This window comes from Callorhinus ursinus, unplaced genomic scaffold, assembly GCF_003265705.2.
Source record: "Callorhinus ursinus isolate GAN/ISIS: 27379988/994484 unplaced genomic scaffold, GSC_fseal_2.0 scaffold9, whole genome shotgun sequence".
NCBI lineage: Eukaryota > Metazoa > Chordata > Mammalia > Carnivora > Otariidae > Callorhinus > Callorhinus ursinus.
In genome coordinates this window covers 44,340,336-44,358,948 of record NW_027397071.1, presented here as the reverse complement: position 1 = coordinate 44,358,948, position 18,613 = coordinate 44,340,336, and the positions used below count along the sequence as shown (strand labels likewise).

The 18,613-nt window shown below is 36.6% G+C and overlaps 1 protein-coding gene across 6 annotated transcripts in view; it reads left to right on the top strand.

The window, feature by feature from the left end:
- LRRC7 (leucine rich repeat containing 7) overlaps positions 1–18,613 on the top strand; it is a 933,028-nt gene that overhangs the window by 740,946 nt on the left and 173,469 nt on the right. For all 6 annotated transcript variants that reach the window (XM_073896539.1, XM_073896538.1, XM_073896541.1 and 3 more), the window contains one exon: positions 9,945–10,008. In XM_073896539.1, the coding sequence (XP_073752640.1) occupies positions 9,945–10,008 (64 nt within the window). The remainder of the gene's footprint in view (positions 1–9,944; positions 10,009–18,613) is intronic.

Here is an 18,613-nt window from a genome sequence, read left to right as displayed (position 1 = left end):
TTGCCATTTGCAACGACGTGGATGGAACTGGAGGGTGTTATGCTCAGTGAAATAAGTCAATCAGAGAAAGACATGTATCATATGATCTCACTGATATGAGGAATTCTTTTTTTTTTTTAAAGATTTTATTTATTTATTTGAGAGAGAGAGAGAGAGCGCACACGAGATCCAAAAGGGTGAGAGAGAAGCAGACTCCCTGCTGAGCAGGGAGCCCGATGCGGGACTCGATCCTGGGACTCCAGGATCATGACCTGAACCGAAGGCAGTCGCTTAACCAACTGAGCCACCCAGGCGCCCACTGATATGAGGAATTCTTAATCTCAGGAACAAACTGAGTGTTACTGGAGTGGTTGGGGGTGGAAGGGATGGGGTGACTGGGTGATAGACATTGGGGAGGGTATGTGCTACAGTGAGCGCTGTGAATTGTGCAAGACTGTTGAGTCACAGATCTGTACTTCTGAAACAAATAACGCAACATATTTTAAGAAAAAAGAAAAAGAAGAAGATAGCAGGAGAGGAAGAATGAAGGAGAGTAAGTCAGAGGGGGAGACGAACCATGAGAGAGGATGGACTCTGAAAAACAAACTGAGGGTTCTAGAGGGGAGGAGGGTAGGGGGATGGGTTAGCCTGGTGATGGGTATTAAAGAGGGTACATTTTGCATGGAGCACTGGGTGTTATGAACAAACAATGAATCATGGAACACTACATCAAAAACAAATGATGTAATATATGGTGATTAACATAACAATAAAAAAATAAAAAATAAATGTTTGCTGGCCCCTGGCATAGACTATGGTGAGCTGTAGAGCACATGCTTTTCATAAAAACATTCATATTTAAACAACAATCAATCTAAACATTTCAGGCCAGATATAGATGGCTGGCTAGTGCCGGGTAAAGAATTACTCTTATCATTCTTAGTCAGCCTTTTTACTAACCGTCTATGGGACCTTAAACAAGTCAGCAGTTCTCCTCTAGTAAGAAGTGAATATTTCCCTTTACTGAGGTTGTGGGGCATAAGGTCAAATGGCAAGAAACAGCATGGTCTTTAAGGGAAATATGTAAGTCAGGCCAGAGAACTATATCCGAAATAGTCATAAATGGAAGGTGAGCCAAAAGTGAATATTGGGAGCTGAGGTACAGAGCCTAACAGGTCAGAATTTCAAGCAGACAAATAAGGATGAGCTGATCACATTTAAATATTCAAATATGTTATTTAAATATGCCTAGGCCTGTGTTTTCATGGACAAGAATTCAATTTCATCATCTGCAAAAAGAAGTTTTTCAAAGTGTGCTCCTAGTCTGTAGGAAAGAAAAAAATAAATGCCCCTTGGTCACATAGACAGGAAGAAGTCTAAATTAGTTGCATCTGTTAGGGAATCACAGTGAACCTTTGTACATTTCACTTGAAAAGTACTGCCAATAAGATGTAAAACTTCCACTATTTGCAGATTACATTATATAATATATAAGAAGCCCTAAAGTCTCTGAAAAACTACTAGAATTGATAAATGATTTCAGGAAAGTCACAGGATACAAAAACAATATACAGAAATCTGTTGCATTTCTATACACTGTAATGAAGAGGCAGAGAGAGAAATTAAGAAAACAATCCCATTTACAATTGCACCAAAATAATAAAATACCTGGAAATAAACTTAACCAAGGAAGTGAACAATCTGTACACTGAAAACTATAAAAACATTGATGAAATAAATTAAAGATGACATAAACAAATGGAATGATAGTCCATGCTAATGGATTGGGAGAACAAATGTTGTTAAAATGTCCATACTACCCAAAGTAATCTACAGATTTAATGTCATCCCTATCAGAATACCAATAAGATTTTTCACAGAACTGGAACAAATGATCTTAAAATTTGTATGGAACCACAAAAGACCTCAAATAGCCAAAATGATCTTAAAAAGGAAGAACATGACTGGAGGTATCAGTGAAATAAATCAGTCAATGAAAGACAAATACCATAGGATTTCACTTGTATGTAGAATTCAAGAAATAAAGAAAAAAAAAAGAGGCAAACAAAACAGATTCTTAAATGTACAGAACAAACCAGTGGTTACCAGAGGAAAGGGGGATGGGTGAAATAGGGAAGGGGGATTAAGAGCACACTTTCGATGAGCACAGAGTAATGTATAGAATTGTTGAATCACTATGTTGTACACCTGAAACTAATATAACACTGTCCATTAATTTTACTGGAATTATAAAAAATCCTGGAGGTATCACAATCCCAGATTTCAAGATATACTCCATTTTACATTTTTAGCAAGCTTTGCCAAAATGTACTGGTCATCTGAAAATTTTTTAAAATCATGCAACATTTATAAATCCTTAAGAAAACTTTAGAAAACTCTGACCTAGAAAATCTCTTAAGTTATTTCCAACTCTGAAAGCCTTCCCTATTTTAATAGCTAACTCTTATATAGAGCATTTACCACTTATCAGGCACTGTCTATGTGCTTTTCGTACATTAGCTATTTTAATCATCACAACTCTATGAAGTAGGGATTCTTATTATCATTCCACTTACAGATGAGAGAACTGAGGTGCAAAGATGTGCTTTAATTTGTTCAAAATCAAACAACTAGTGAGTGGTAGAATCAGGATTCAGAATCCAGGTAGTCTGAATCCAGAGTCCATGCCCTCAAGTACTCCACATTCACAGTTTTGTTGTTAGGTTTTAGATATTGGATAGTGCAAAAAACTTACCTAAACATTTCACAGAATATTTTTTATTATTTGAATTTCAAAAAAAACTTATTATTAAAAATGTCCTTAGGTCAACATAACACAAGATTTAGATATCCAGAGACTAGTGAATGTCAGCTTTATCTCTTTTTATCATCATGTATAGTTCATAATAAATGAGCTAATGTATGTTCATTACAGTATTTATTGAAACAGACCTATCAGGATATCTCCTTGGCAACTGTTAATTAATTGTAGCTGCTTCCTTGGCAACTGTTAATTAATTGTAGGTACCTGATAAAAATTGAGCGGTTTGTCTTTGTAAATATTCTAGAATTCAAACCTCTTGCTGATAAACATTCGTTCATGCATGGGTGAATGTCTTCATTAAACAACACTGATTGAAAAGCTATTTATGCTGTGAATAAGACTGACAAGTTACTTGCTTTCATGGAGTTTTAATCTAGCAGGGAAAAATAATTAGTAAGCAAACAAAAAAGATTTTAATTTTCAGTATTAAATATTTAATTAAATAAAATAAATAAAGTAATTAAATAATTATTTTCAGTGGTAAGTGTTAAGAATACAATGAAACAGAAAAATAACATAGAAGGTGAAGGTGCAAAGGAGATTTTATTTTGGGTAACGGAGAATGGACTATTGTGAGGAGAAAACAAATCAGCAGAGTTGAAGAAAATCAACGAGCTTTTGGAAGATTTAGGGGAAGAACATTACAGTCAAGAGAAACAGCAATGATAAAAATAACAATCATAGAAATTTAAACATTTCTATAATTTTTATTTATATAATATGACCATAGCTTGTTAACATTATTTAATACAACCAGTTACATTGGAACTTGCACCTTTAAATTACTAGGTGAACTTATAAATGAATCTAAATAATCAGCAAGATATCTGATTCAGGCAGATAAGATCAAATTGTCAGCATTACAGGTAGAGAATGTGGCCCAAACTTGTGACCAAGTCCTAACATTTGCTCTCTCACCTATGGTAGCGATCATGTCTTCAAGGCCAGCCATTGTGTAAGGGGAAATCACACCAGCTGGATTCCCCTGTGGCAATGGAGAGATAGGCCCCCTTAACCCACAGGTGCTTATGGTAAGGAAGGAGCATAGTCAAATGAGTGCATCCCTCAAGCAGGCTGGTGTGAATTGCATAAGGACAGCCCACGTGGGAAGCCACTGGTAGAGTAAGGAGGTAAACAAATGAAAGATACTCACCCTCCCACTAATCAGTAGGGAGAGGAGATAAAGGCCTGAACATAAGCATGGCAGATCTCACCTAGAGATGATTCCCACGCCCCAACCTCACCCTGCATTGCCAGCCAGGGAACATTTGACAATGTGTGGAAATATGTTGGTCGTGAAAACTGCAGAGAGTGCTGCTGATATGCTGCTAACCATCCCTCGGTGCACAAGATAGCTGCATCCTAGAAATCTCCTTGTCCAGCCAGGAGGCTAGGGCAATAGGGTTTCCTGCAACAAATTGCAATGGGAATTTTTAGAGTTTCTGTGGACTAAAATCTTTTATATCCTTCAAGGATACATGTTAATATTGTGGATTTAAGCTACAATCTCAGAACCTCACCTTTAGATGTGCTCTTTTAGTATTTTCATTGTTTCTTTTCACATAGGTAAATAGATATGATTCATATAGCAAAGTTCTCCAAAACCCAGATGAAATGTCACCTCTTCTTAAAGTTTTCTCTAAATACTAAACTGTTAGATGTTCCTTCCTCTGAGCTCCTATGGCAATCTATACATATTTTTGCTTTGGCACTTATCACCCTGTGAACTAATTATTCTTTTAAAGGTCATCCCCATTTAGAAAATAAGTCTTTATGGAGTAGAGACTGCGTAGGATGTGCTAAACATTCTATAGTGCACACAGTAGGCCCAATATCAAATAATTTACCTGTCCAAAATGTTAATAGTGCCAAGTTGAGAAACCCTGCATCCCAGAAATCTTTGTAACTCCACAGAAATCTTGGTAACTCCTATGTCCACATGGTCCTGCTGTAGGAAGCACAAACTAAAGTGAATGAATGAGTACTCACAAAGAACATCACAAACACCAAATTCCATGGATTCTATTTTATTTTTCTCACATCTTACTTGTTTATATCCTGATGAAATTTAAAACCTATTACATACATTCAGCTAAAAGGAACATTTGTTGGACAATTGGACAGAACAATTATAGTTTAGCAACTAGCACACGAACAAGAAAAGCAGTAGGCTGCGTTATGGACTGTCTAAAATCTTGTGGGTAGAGGCAGTCAATAATAAAGGTGTAAAAATGTAAGAACTAATATTGAATGATACCTTCAAAAAGCAGAAGTAAGAATATAATAATTTTAAAGATTTAAATGTAGGAAACTCAAAAACAGAAGAACGTAATGATGGAAGGAAACTTTGGTAACAGTAATAAACATCGATGGAAATGAAAATCAGAAAAATAAAATGAGATAAATTAAGATAAAAGAAATGCTATTTTGCATAACAGAACTTAAATAAGCTTCAGGAAAAGTTCAGAAAACCTCATGGGGAAGCCTTTTTTTGTTGTACCAGAACAAGCAAAAGGAAAAATGTTGCCCATTCAGAAGAATGGCAAAGGAATGGTAGGAAGCCAGGTTATACATTTAAAATATGGTTTCTAGGTATGAATTTATGAACCAAGGGTTTCAGAAGTAGTAGCCTAAGACTAGCATGGGAAGAGAAAAATGCTTAGCAGTGAGATAGAGACTATCACTTCACAAAAGAAACCAAACTTAAACTACACTGATACACACAAGAAATAATAGTTTTTTTATACAATGTCTTAGTCAGCCCTCATCTAGAGAATAGTGTTCAATTCTGAGTGCCACCTGGCCCTCAGAAATAGGAAATGTTTTGGGTTCTGTGGTCCATATGATCTATATCTCAACTACTCAATTCCACTGTTGCGGTGGAAAACAGCCATAGATAATATGTTAACAAATGGGCATGGCTGTGTTCCAATAAAGTTTTACTTACAAAAAGAGAGGTGCCAGATTTGGACTTGGCCCTGTTTTGGATGAGAAACATTGATAAAGATAATCCTAGTGTTTAGGGGCCTGGAAATCCTAACACACAAGGGATGATTTAAGAAGTCATTAATATTTAGCGTAGAGAAAATATACATCCTAGAATTAATAAAATTTGTTTTAAGACACTCAGATATAAGACATCCCCATTTCTTCATTTAATAAAATTAATTTTGTCTTCATTCTCCACTACTAAGTCTGGGAAAAAAAATTATTCTCAGACTTATGTGATACTTTCCTTGGGAATCAGTGAGAACTACAGAATTCATAAATCCAGAAAATTGTGGAAAGGCCTCTGATCTTCAGCTCATGGTGGTTCTCACTAGAATATTTGTTGCCTAATGCTACATGGTTAAGGCAAATGCAGGTGGTTCTGCTACTCCTATGATTATTTTTCATTCGCATGCCACACCTGGCCACTTGGTCCTTCACCTTGGCTCTCAAGGCTTTAGTGCTCATCATTTTCTTGTTGGGCTGTGTAGTCTAGGAACAAAATTTGCAAGAACTTGCCATTCATCAATATTCCCAGGCTCAGAAGAAAATCTAATTCTCTTTTCATGGGGCCCAGCCACTACCATCCCCTTTCCTAGAAGCACCTATTCAGTGGTATAGATTTGGCAAGAGGTGAGGCAGATGTTCTTCTTACAATGCTGGCCACAGTTTCAAAACCATCTTTGGACTGGTGGTCCCACAGAGGCCCTTCTGGTCATCTTGAAACATATTTTAAGATCTGGGTGGAAAAAGGAGGCATATACATATGAAAAAAACTGACAGTTCAAGGAAGCAAGTGGTAAATATCAAGTAAATCATGAAAAAGAAAACAAATGGTATGTGAGCTAAAAAAGGGGGATAATTTTCAGGTGGAATAGACCAAAAATATCGCTTATTTATTTTTTAATTTTTATTTCCAGTCAAGACTTTTACCTGAGCTCTAGTCTCTCTCCCCCCCACCTTTCTCTCTCTCTCTCTCTCTCTCTCTCTCTCTCAGACACACACACACACACACACACACACACACACACTTAAATTCCATCCCAATATTCCCACACTGGTACTAAATCCAGAAACTATTTTAAATTCCTTCATCTCCTTTACATCCCACACCCAGTCAGTCATCATCATTATCAAGCTATGTCTTCACCAGAGCATCTCTCATTGCCCACAGTGCCATCCATACTGCCTTTATCCTATTTCTGACCCCAGTTATATACTACATGCATTTCAGGACAGTCTTATTTGGCCCCTTTGCTAGCACAACCTCTCCCCATTTCTCACATCATTCCAAGCTGCCAGAGTGAGCTTTCTAAAGTACAAATCTGATACATCTTTCCAATCTACATCCTAAGGGCTTCCATTGCCTTCAAGTTAAAACTCAGACTCCCTGTCTTGACATGGATGACTTTATCGTATGGCCATTGCCTACATATTATTTCGTATTTCTTACTATTTTTCTTATTGTTTTTATTAACCCGCAGTTCCTTGAAATGGGCCATAATCTCTTTCAACCCACCCCTTTGACATTTCCTTCAAAAAAGGCCATCTCCTTTGATTCTATAGCCTGATCAATTCTCCAAAATTAAGCATCAGTGGAGCCTTTTACTCCCAACACTGAGAAAGTACCTCTCCCTGTGCTCTTTAGAAACCTACACATATATTCTCTAACACTTACTCCACACAGTAAAAAACTATCCATTGTCTTAGTAATAAATCTCAAGATTATGAGCTACTTGTTAATATGAATAATGCCTTTCATCTTAATAACCCTAATACCTGAGAGATAATAGGAAATCAATATATTTATGTCATTAGCAAAGGCTTAAAATAGAAAACTGATCTTCCCAGAATGACTATCGATCTTCATGTTGTTAAATCAAGTGCTCAGTTCTCAGATCTACCAGCAGTTTTTGTCACAATCTGTCACTTGCTTCACCTTGAAACACTTTCTTTACTTGATTCCCATGTCTTCACACTCTTCTGGTTTCTCTCTGATTGACCCTTGTTACTTCTCAGTCTTCTTTGTTGGCTCATCCTCATGTCATCTTAGACCTATTCTCATCTCATTTACACTCAGTCCCTTAGTGATCTCAGACTCCCAAGACCTGATGCTGTCTCTTTCCTGACCATGCTCAAATAATCTCTCTTGCCTGGACTTCTTCCCTAAACTCTAACTCCCTGCTTGACAACTTTAGTTGACTTTACAATAGAAATTTCAAATTCAACATCTTTTTTTCTTCAATTTTATTGCGGTATAATGGACAAATAAAATGTAAGGTATTCAAAGTATATATGGTGATTATTTGATGTATGCATATATTGTGAAAGGAGTCCTCCCATCTGGTTACTTAACACATCCATCACCTCTAATATTTACCTTTTTTGTATGTGGGGAGGGCGTGGTGGTAGGATGGAGAGCATTTAAAACCAAATCTCTGATCTACCCAAAACCCTGTTCCACCCTGCCTCCCTTATCCATCAATTACAACTTCATCCTTGTAGTTGCTCAGACCAAAACATACTTTTAGTTATATCTGACTCTACTTTCTCTTACTCCTCACAGACATTTCAGCAACAAAACATTTGACTCTAATCTTAAATATGTTCAGAAGCCTTCACTAACACCACCCTGCTCCAAACCACCATTACCTCTCATTTGGCTTCTTCCATTAGCCTTCTATTTGATCTCCTGCCTTCCACTTTTGTTCTTCTCAGTCTATTTACAAGCCTGCAATCACAGATATCTTTTTAAAATAAGTCATTTCAGTCACACCCTTGATCAAAACCTTTAAGTGACCCTCCATCTTAGTCAGAATCAAAGCCTACATCTTAACATTGGGCTATAAGCCCTCATATTATCTAACTCCTCATTATCATCTCTTTACTCCCCCATCCCTCACTCTGCTTTAGCCACACAGTCTCCTAGGATGTCTTCAAGCAAGCAACATGTTCCTGCTTTAAAGTCCATGCACTAGCATGTTCTTTCATTTCCTTTAAGTCTTGGCTCAAATTTTATTTTCTTGGTAAGGGATTACCTGGATCTCCCTATTAAAAATTGCAGACCCCCTATATCCATTCTTCATATCTACCTCTTCTGCTAAAGTTTTCTCCATAGCACTTATAACCTTCTATTTTATTTTATTATATTTAATTATTTTAGTATTTATACTTAATTATATTGTAATTTATTGTAATTCTCCCACCAGTGCAATGTGAAGTCCCTTTGGGTAAGAGTTTTTGTCCCTTTCTTCACTACTGTCCTTCAGACTCCAAAAGATTGTCTGGTGCATAATCTTTCAATAACAGTTTCTGAATGAACAAAGGGTATACACATTTTTGCATTCCTGAGTGCCTGACAGTGCCTGGATTATAATAGTATTTTAATGTTCAAAAACACATGAGATAATTACTGTAGCCATTTTAAAGATAAAGGAACTAAAATTTCTAAGATTTGAGTCAATGATGCCTCCAGAATTTCTGTAGTCAGGACTTAAGGATAGCATTATGGTTAGTGGGAGGATAAAAACTTGGAACTCAGAAAAACACTATCTTTTCTTACATGGTACGCTGTATTTGAGAATGGCTTAAAAAGTGCTGATTACATGTGGCACAGGCCAACATACCTCTACCTTTGGCACCAACTCTTGCTCAAGATTTTACTGTTTTACAGAGCTGTATCCCAGCCAGTATCTTTAGGAGACAATGAATACAACAGTCTGTCTATAACAGAAGTTCATGTAGGGAAATAGAAAATGACAAGATTGATGGTGAAATGATGGCCATATTGTGGGGTTTTAGAATGCTTTGCTCAGAATTGGCTTCCTCCATTGGTTCCCAAATCTGTGATTCTTAAAAATGTAGATGTTGTGGACCCACCCTATACCTCCTACTGGTATGGATATTTAACAAGTTTCCGGATTTGTGTTAAGCAGCCAGCTCTGTATTTCCACCATAGATTGGCTTTTGGAAGTATGGTAAGCAGGTAGCAGTTTGCATGTATTATATATTTGCTGTCTACTCCTCTCTATAAAATACTCCCATTTCTGTGCACTGTAAAGCCAGGTAAATCTGACAGGGGGTGAATGGAATGTATTTTGGAGCAATGTGTGATGGACTGCCTCACAATAGTATTTCTCTCCATCTGTTATAGGTCAATGCACAAACTGGCCCAGTTGGAAAGACTTGACCTAGGCAATAATGAATTCAGTGAGCTGGTAAGCGAATGCATTTTCTAAACTTTATAAATATAGCCCAGGAGATTATTTATTTTGTCTCTATAACCCCAGGTATTAAATTATCCAAGTGCACATTTGCATTTCTAAATATAAAAACAAAATGAAACCCAGGAAATAAAGTGATTGTTTGACTATATAGTAAAGCATAGAGAACTGGAGAGTATTAGATTCACTAAAAAGGAGAGAAAGAGAGAAGAGGAGGAGGTAAGGAGATGCAAACTGATGATTTTGAGCACCAGCTATGAGCAGGCACCAACTGCAGTGTGTCATATATATTATCTCACTTAACCCTTATTTGACATGTTGCCATGTTAACTTTATGGAAATGAGCTCAAAGTGGTCACCAACTTACACAGCTTTTATGTCGTTGGACAAGAATTAAAGACTTCATTAACTCAAAGTTCACACCTTGAAGACTTCTGCCTTTGAGGATGCTTAGAGGATAGGAGGGTTTAAAGGCCTTCCATTTACAATTGTACTGAAAGTTTCTTTCTAGTGAACACATATTTCCATCTTGCTGCCAAAATTGACAGAATTCTGACTACTCCTTTCAGGCTTAAACTTTCTTTAAAATTTGCCTGAAGACCAAAATCTCAAATGCAAATTAGAAGGCAGATAGTCCTTCATAAGCAGACTCTTTCTAATGCAGAAGTCTCCTCTTGAGCATCTTCAGATTTCAAAAATGCAATTCATCTAAAACATATTTTAACTATTTTGAAATTAAAACATTTAATTAAGTAATCAGCTATTCTCTTCCAGCTGTGTTGCTAACAATGTGACCTTGGGCAAATTACTTAGCCTCTCTAAGCCTCTTTTTCAGTTTCTCTAAGATGGAAATGCTAATGGCTCCTTCTTTACAAGGCTAGCATGAGAATTAAATGAGATAAAGCACGTACCAGGCCTGGAAAAAAAGAATTCTCAGTAAATGCCAGTGTACAGGATATAATCCACACTTCATCTTGAATGTGCGAAGAAATTAACTTGTTGGACTTTGACCAAACACTAATCTGGCCATTATTCCAGCCTCTATCAACTGTTTCTTGAGGGTAAAAGCTGACATTTAGTCTTCTACAATTAAAAGTATAGTCTGATTTAGGAAGTTACAAGATCCCTTTGGGTTGTGTTCATCTTCCTTGCATAACAATTCTGTCTGTCATGTATCTTCTCACCTTCCCCTGCCTCTCTTCATAACATGGAATTTGGGCATGTGCAAAGGAAGCTATAGGTCTTTCTGAAGAAAAGGAACTCCCTGGTGTCAGTCTGGTTTTCAGAAGTGTGCTGGCAGACAGGCTGGCCTCTGGCCTGATGTCTGCACCTGATCCTGCCCCCTGTGTTAAATCTGGAGTTTTGAACCATAGTAAGTTCTTTGGGCTCAGGTGAGCACTGGCCAGCTCCCCCTTGCTCCCATTGCTACCACTCAGCTCTCATGACCTGTTAGCTATATTAGTCTCTATCCTGTCTCCCCTCCAGGATCAGGCTGGTCATTCCATCCCCCCCTTTCTGTTGTGAAGGTATCTCACTAGCCTGAATGCCAGGAGTGACCCTATAGCCCATGTGCAGGCTCTGAGGGTCCACGTGATGTGTTAACTGAGAGAGGCCCAGTGAAAATAAACTTCAGAGCCTCCCTCCACCTGCTTCATCACACCACCAGGTTTGCCGTGTTTTGGATGCACTCAACTTGGTTATAGGGCAGTTTGCAAGGTGGCCTCAACACAGATATGGGGGCAAAACGACTCAGTTCATAATCCAATGTACCTCGGGCTTTTCTAAGGTAGATACTTATTAATAAGGTAGGTAGATAGGTTGATAAGGGTAGGGAATAGCCGTGGCAAAACTGTTTTATACTGGGAGTTTAAAATTTAGTTGTTAAAAAGCTACAATCTGCCCAGTAGCTGGGTCTAGTGGCTGAAAGAACATGGACCGTGGATTCAGACAATGCAGTTGGACTCTCAATTCCATCCTTGGCTAGCCGGGTATCTTTGGGTCTTTAGCTCACTGTCTATCTTCAATAAAATAAGGGTATAAAAGTCATCTGTCTCATAGACTTTTTGGGAAAATTCCATGCAAGAGAATCTATAATAAACACTCAATATATGTTTCTATGAATTTTGATTCTGTCAGGTATATGACTTTTGAAATCAAGTCTATAAATATTTGGACCAAAAATATGAATAGGATATATTTCTATGTTTTTGAAAATAGACATAGTAAAAATAAACTTAAAAAACATATTATTTTAACTTATACTTTATGGTATCTAAGAAATCATTATTGAGGAGAAATATTTTTTTTATTTTTGAACTCCCAGTATTCCATGCTAGTCACAAAGCAAGTCTCTCTAAGAAAACGTTTTTCATTTGTCCCTGGACCACTTATTCGATAATACTGAGTTACTTGGCATTGGCAGCAGGGAGGAGGGTTGGAGAGTATAATTAGGGAATTTCACATTTCTGTCATTCACTTTTAATCAGATGTCTGGCTTTTATTAGTCATATGTGTGGGACTAGCTGTTGTTTCCCTGAAAGTAACAACTTTTAATGAGAAAATAAGAGAATTTGCTTTGATAAGAGGCCTCTAGAAACAACGTCATGTGTAGGAAAGGGGATAAGTTCCATTCCGTAACTAGGTATTGACACCTAGGAGATTACTGTTAGAGAATTCATTTTGTGTGACATTCTAAAGAGACAGACATGCAGAGAGGATGATAATAAGTCAAAAAAAAAAAAACTTACACTGTAAAAGTCTAATAAAAAGAACAGAAGTTTGCTTTCTTGAGACTCAATGTAAATATACTAAATTATGTTTGAAGTAGAAAGATCTACTTAAGCTTGCCTTTGTTATAATGAAAGATTCTAAACAGAAAGAATTATTTTACATTTCTAACAGCAGTAACCACCAGAAAATACTGGGCAAAGTTCTGAGAACATAATGGATTCTCAAAGGTTTTTTATTATTGTTGTTTCTTTCATGGCTTATTTTTGTCAATATAAAATTAACAAATATCCATTTTTTAAATTTAAAAAGTTAAAAGAATTGTAAAAATTATAGTAAAAGTCATCCATGATCTCATCCCCTTATATAACCATTACCAATGTTTTTGGTATATTCTCCCCCTGCCACCATCATTTTTTAAATTAGATCAGATGAGTATTATTCGGGGCCAGGTTAGAGATGGGACATATTAAGTTGATGCGTTGGATAAGATCAATTCTTAAAACTCCTCTATATACTCTTGGTAGACAGCCTTCTAACTGTCACAGAATAACCAGGAGCTTCCCAAAGTCATAGAATGGTCAAGGACACTAAAACAGATTCAGTGATTGCCATGGGGCCCAGGAGCCCTATGATAGGTATATATATTTTATGTGTATATAGAGCTATCCAATGGACTAAGAGTCCTATTCATCCTGCACTGTTAGTGGAAATAGCGAAGGCCCTGAAAGCAAATCACCATGAGTGAGAATACTGGAAAAGGAAGCAGACTGAGCAGCAGAGCCTGGAGGAAGATGGGATCGTGGATCCAGAAACAATGTGAGGGCATATGTCCATCCCCCTCATCAAGTCCCAGATTCCAGCTCCCAGCCTCTCATTCCCTTCTCTCTCCCTTCCCTGTATTGACAGATAATAAAAAAAGTGTCACTCAGAGCCCCCCAAAAACTCTGCTATGGGAACTTTCATCAAGAGTAAGCTCTAAGAAACAAAATAAGAAAGCTTCTTTGCAAACCAGAAAGAGAAAAGAGCTGAGCCCGGAGGAGGCAAAGAGCAGACTGCCAAGTAGTCTGTGCGTGGTTCAGGGTGCAGCCACGTAATGCAGGCAGGCAGGCATGGCTCACAAAGAGCTGACAGCACTCTGAGTGACACAGTGGGCAGTGGCGAAGAAGAACAGAGAGAATGGTGGTCACTGGAGCATCTCTTGTTATGTGGGAGGTTCCCTGTTCTCCACTCCCCTCCCTGCCACAAAACCACTCCTAAAAGGAATAACTGGGGAGGAGGATCCCAGGAAAGGCCTGATTTCTTGATCTCCTGCTATTCAAGTGAAGGGAGGTCAGAGAAGTGAGATTTGAAATTGCACTATAACTGAGACATAATACGTACTGGTTATATGTGTTTTTATAGAGATAGTTCTGTTTACCAAATTGAAATTATAGTGTGCATTCTATTCTATTAATGCATGATGATCAAATTCAAATAAATTCTTTATAAACATTATGAGTTAGAAGCTTTCTCTGCAGCTGAATTAGGAAGACTATCAAATAATAGCCAAAAAACAAATAGTGAAATTTAAAAGATGCTTATTTCATCTCCTCAAAGGAAGTCTTTCTGCCTCTCTACCTAAAATTATCCAGTATTAATTTTCCAGAATTTGAAGTATGATAGATCATTTTAAGAGTATTGCCAACCCTTTGAACTATTTAATGTACCAGTTACTGACAGAAAGATTTCTAAATTATAGGCCACTCGCTCTGGATTAAAGAACACAACATGAATTTTAAAAAACAAACACCTAAATAGAGGAACAAAAATATTTAAAGAGCAATATATATATGCATATATATATACATATATATTTTTTATGTGATAAAAAATTTAATTTTTTAAAAGACAATGCAAAGATTGATTATATTTAAAGTCTAGCAAATTCATCAGAAAATGAGCAGTATCATTCTAACTACCTAATATTTGAGACAGTATGTCAAGCAGTCTTTATAAAAACATTTCATAAATTCAGCCATCCATGAACTATTATTAGAGGATTGATATCCCATAAAACTTCTCCTTAGAAAAGCTTAAAAAATATTCTGCACTCTGCAAATCACCAATTTGAATGCTTAGTAAGGCTACAAATCACCATGGGCAAGAATTTCTAATATTAATATTCAAACTGAATTACTTTTATTGTTTTTTATCACTTTATTTGTAGGGTTAAATAAAAATTTCAAATAGATAAAAAAAAGAATGGAGACACTGAGAAGAAATGCCAGTAGTTGTATAGAATTTTGGTGGAAAGGTTTTACTCTAGCCTTCAAGATTTTTCCAGCTGGTCCAAGAATTAATTTGACATCAGACAGATTAACAGGAGAAAAAAAAAAGTTTAATTGACTGTGTACAGAGTTCCAGTAAAGAAACTGAGGCCCAAATAAATGACCAAGGCAGGCAGTTTTTATGCTTTTTAGACAAAAAGACAATAAATCTGTATGAAATTGGCAAGACAAAACTTATATTTGGGGGTTTCAGTTAGTAAGGATGCTAAACAGAACTTGGGCTAGGCTGAAATAGTAAATTAGCAAAAATGCAAGCTTTGTTTATACAGCTTTTTTGCTTTGAGTCTCCTGTCTCTGATAATAAGAATGGCTCTACCTCCTGGTAGAAGAATGGGAGATTTAGCTCCTGGTTCAGAGACAAAAAGGAGTCAGAGTGTTTTTACACTTAAGTAACTTTTGGTTCAAAATAATCAGTATGCCAAAGTGGTACATTTTGGGCTACCTCTCTTGGCTCCTACAATGGAATATGTGTTTGGGCTATATAAATAATACAAATGTGTTTTCATAGAAATTTGAAATAACCAAGTATTTTAACTAAAGATTTAACTTGTAATTTAAATTGATTAGAATTAAACTAAACTCATTCTACTAAAAGGATAGCTGCCATTGGCTTCACCTCCCTAGTTTGCTCGAGTTGTGCTCATTTTTAATTAGCTAGGATGCATGTATACCTGAGGCAAGCACTATATTTGCATATCTAGCAATTTCCTTCATAAGTAATTACAGCATAGATTTGCCATACCTACTAATCAAGTTTTGTCAATTATTTTTTCAGATAAAGCTTGTAAAAAAGAACAAAATAGTAAAATACAATTTGCAATCCTATAACTGTTTTTAGGGAAAACGTTTGACACATCCTAATTATTAACTCCTCCACTTCCTGCATTTGTAGAATTACTTAGGACATTGGTTGTAGATGTACATCACAGGCATTGCCGAAGGTTATTAATAGATCAAGAGAAACTTGAGAAATGAAACATTTTTTTAAATTATTAGAGGTATATCAATTTCTGTGTCAGTCAAGGCCAGTCAGGGGGTGGAAACGACCTAAGGAAATTTAATATAAAGGACAGTTACTCATGTCTTAGAAAACTGAGAGGACAGAAAGGGGACTCTGAGGGATCACAGAGGTGATAACTGTAGGAAGCAGCTAGCGCCCCTAGGGTAGAGATCAAAGGGAAGAAGGTAGTGTATGGGACTCAGGCCTGTAAAGAGGCTGGTACTGGTGTCTCTGAGGGGCCATGATAAGGCTGGTTCTAGGTGTGTGGGAAAACTACAGACTGAGGACTGCTGCTGTGGCTGAAGCTTAGTGTCACCGCAGAGAGAAGTGTTGCTGTTGAGATGCTAAAACGACCAGGAACTAAATAGAAGGAGCACACCTCATCTTCCTCCTCTAGCTTTCTAGTCTCTCCAGTCCACCCAATTGTCAGTGCCTCACAAAATAGAAATGTTGTTAACTGCAGAATTACAAACTAGGATATAGAAAAGTGGGCCCCCTGCTGAGAGGCAAGAGCTTACACATTTAAAATAAAACAAATGTAATGTATGGTGATTAACATAACAATAAAAAAATTAAAAAATAAAACAAATGTAAAGAAATAATGATAATAAATAAATAAAATAAAACAAATGTTTACTTTTGTGGACTCCATTTTGGCATCACTTCCTCCGGATAGTTTTCCCTGCACTTAGCGGAGCACCATGTCCCCAACGGGCACTTGATAAATGTTTTTGAGTGAATGAATGAATCATTTGATTTTAAAGTAAACAGTTCAGTCAATTCTCATCATCAGAATCATGCCTATATAAACTGGAAATTTTTAATTCAAACTAAACAATAACAGAGGTGGGGGAAATACTTTAGTTTACCTGAAAAACAATCATTCTACAGTTAGATATCCTTTAAAGAATCAAGTTCAATTCACTTCAAGACAAACTTCCAAGTGAGTTTCTCTATAAAACTCTAAAGTACACAATTTACCACTGTGATCAATAAGTAAATAAAACTGTATTTCCACTGACTCTGGAATTTGAAAGGAATCCTTGATTAAGCATTCGATTAAAATATATTTTCTGACTGAAAATAATCGTAGAGGCTTTTCATCATAAGAATCAAATTGGGAGGGTGCCTGGGTGGCTCAGTTGGTTAAGCGACTGCCTTCGGCTCAGGTCATGATCCTGGAGTCCCAGGCTCGAGTCCCGCATCGGGCTCCCTGCTCAGCAAGGAGCCTGCTTATCCCTCTAACCCTCCCCCTTCTCATGTACCCTCTCTCTCTCTCTCTCTCTCTCTCCCTCATTCTCACTCTCTCAAAAAATAAATAAATAAATCTTTAAAAAAAAAAGAATCAAATTGGGGTCTCCACTTTTATAAATACCACATCTGTTGACCTAGGGCTTTAATAAGCAAACTCCAATGTCATATATGCAAATAAAGAAGCCCATTTTGTTGCTTTCAAACTTTCCCTTCCCTACCAATAAAATAAGTCATCTTTGCCTGTTTTCAAAGGAAGCAGTGTTTCCCTCATTGCCATTTCTCATTACTGCGATATCATGACTAGGTAACATGAATGGAATTAGTTAGCTCTGTTTGCCTTTCCTTAAATAGATTTTTCTAAGAATGGCATATATCTCAATGTAGTCAAGTATCCTGGTGTTTCTGTCAACAGTTTCTACCAGAGAAATTAAAGAAAAAAGAAATATCCCCTAATTGAACCGGGGTAAACTACATTAAGTAAGAGTATACATTTATAATCAAGGCTTTACAAAGAAAACAGAAGTATTATGCAATCATGGAGTAAACCCAAGAGTATATTCCTGAGTTGTGAATAGGGATTATGAATCACCCAAAAAAATAACAAAAACCTGTATTTAAAGTAATCAAACTAAACTTTACTTCTTCCTCCCTTATGTGCTGAAATGGTAATATTTGGACATATGATCTGAAATTGAATTAATAGAAAAAATGTATTTGATTTCAGGTTTACAGTAAACCAAAACTAAAAGACAATGAAAACATCAAGGAGAAATATAAAGGAAGAGGGATGGATAGAGTTGTGTGTTTATGGAAGGTGTAACTTGTTAGGGTAGCTAGGGAAGCTTCACTGAGAAGGTGGCATTTTAGTAAAAACCTAAAGTAGATGAAGGAGTGAACCATGCAAATATCTGGGTAGAAGATAGTTCTAGACAGAGGAAACAGGAATTACAAACACCTGAGATGAGAACAAAACTGACATGTGAACAGCAAAGAAGACTAAAATGGGTGGAATAGAATGAGTTAGAAGAATAGGTGATAAATTAATTGTGGGGGGAAGGGAGGGTAGATAGATAGAATCCTATAAGAAATGTTCAGGATTTTGCATCTTATTCTGAATAAAATGGAAGCCCTTTGGAAGGTTTTGAACAAGTAGAACCTGTGGCCTGACATATTAAGTTATATTATATCACATTGCATTATATTGCAGTACATGTTACATGTTACATGAATTACATTACATTACATTACATTACATTACATTACATTACATTACATTACATTACATTAC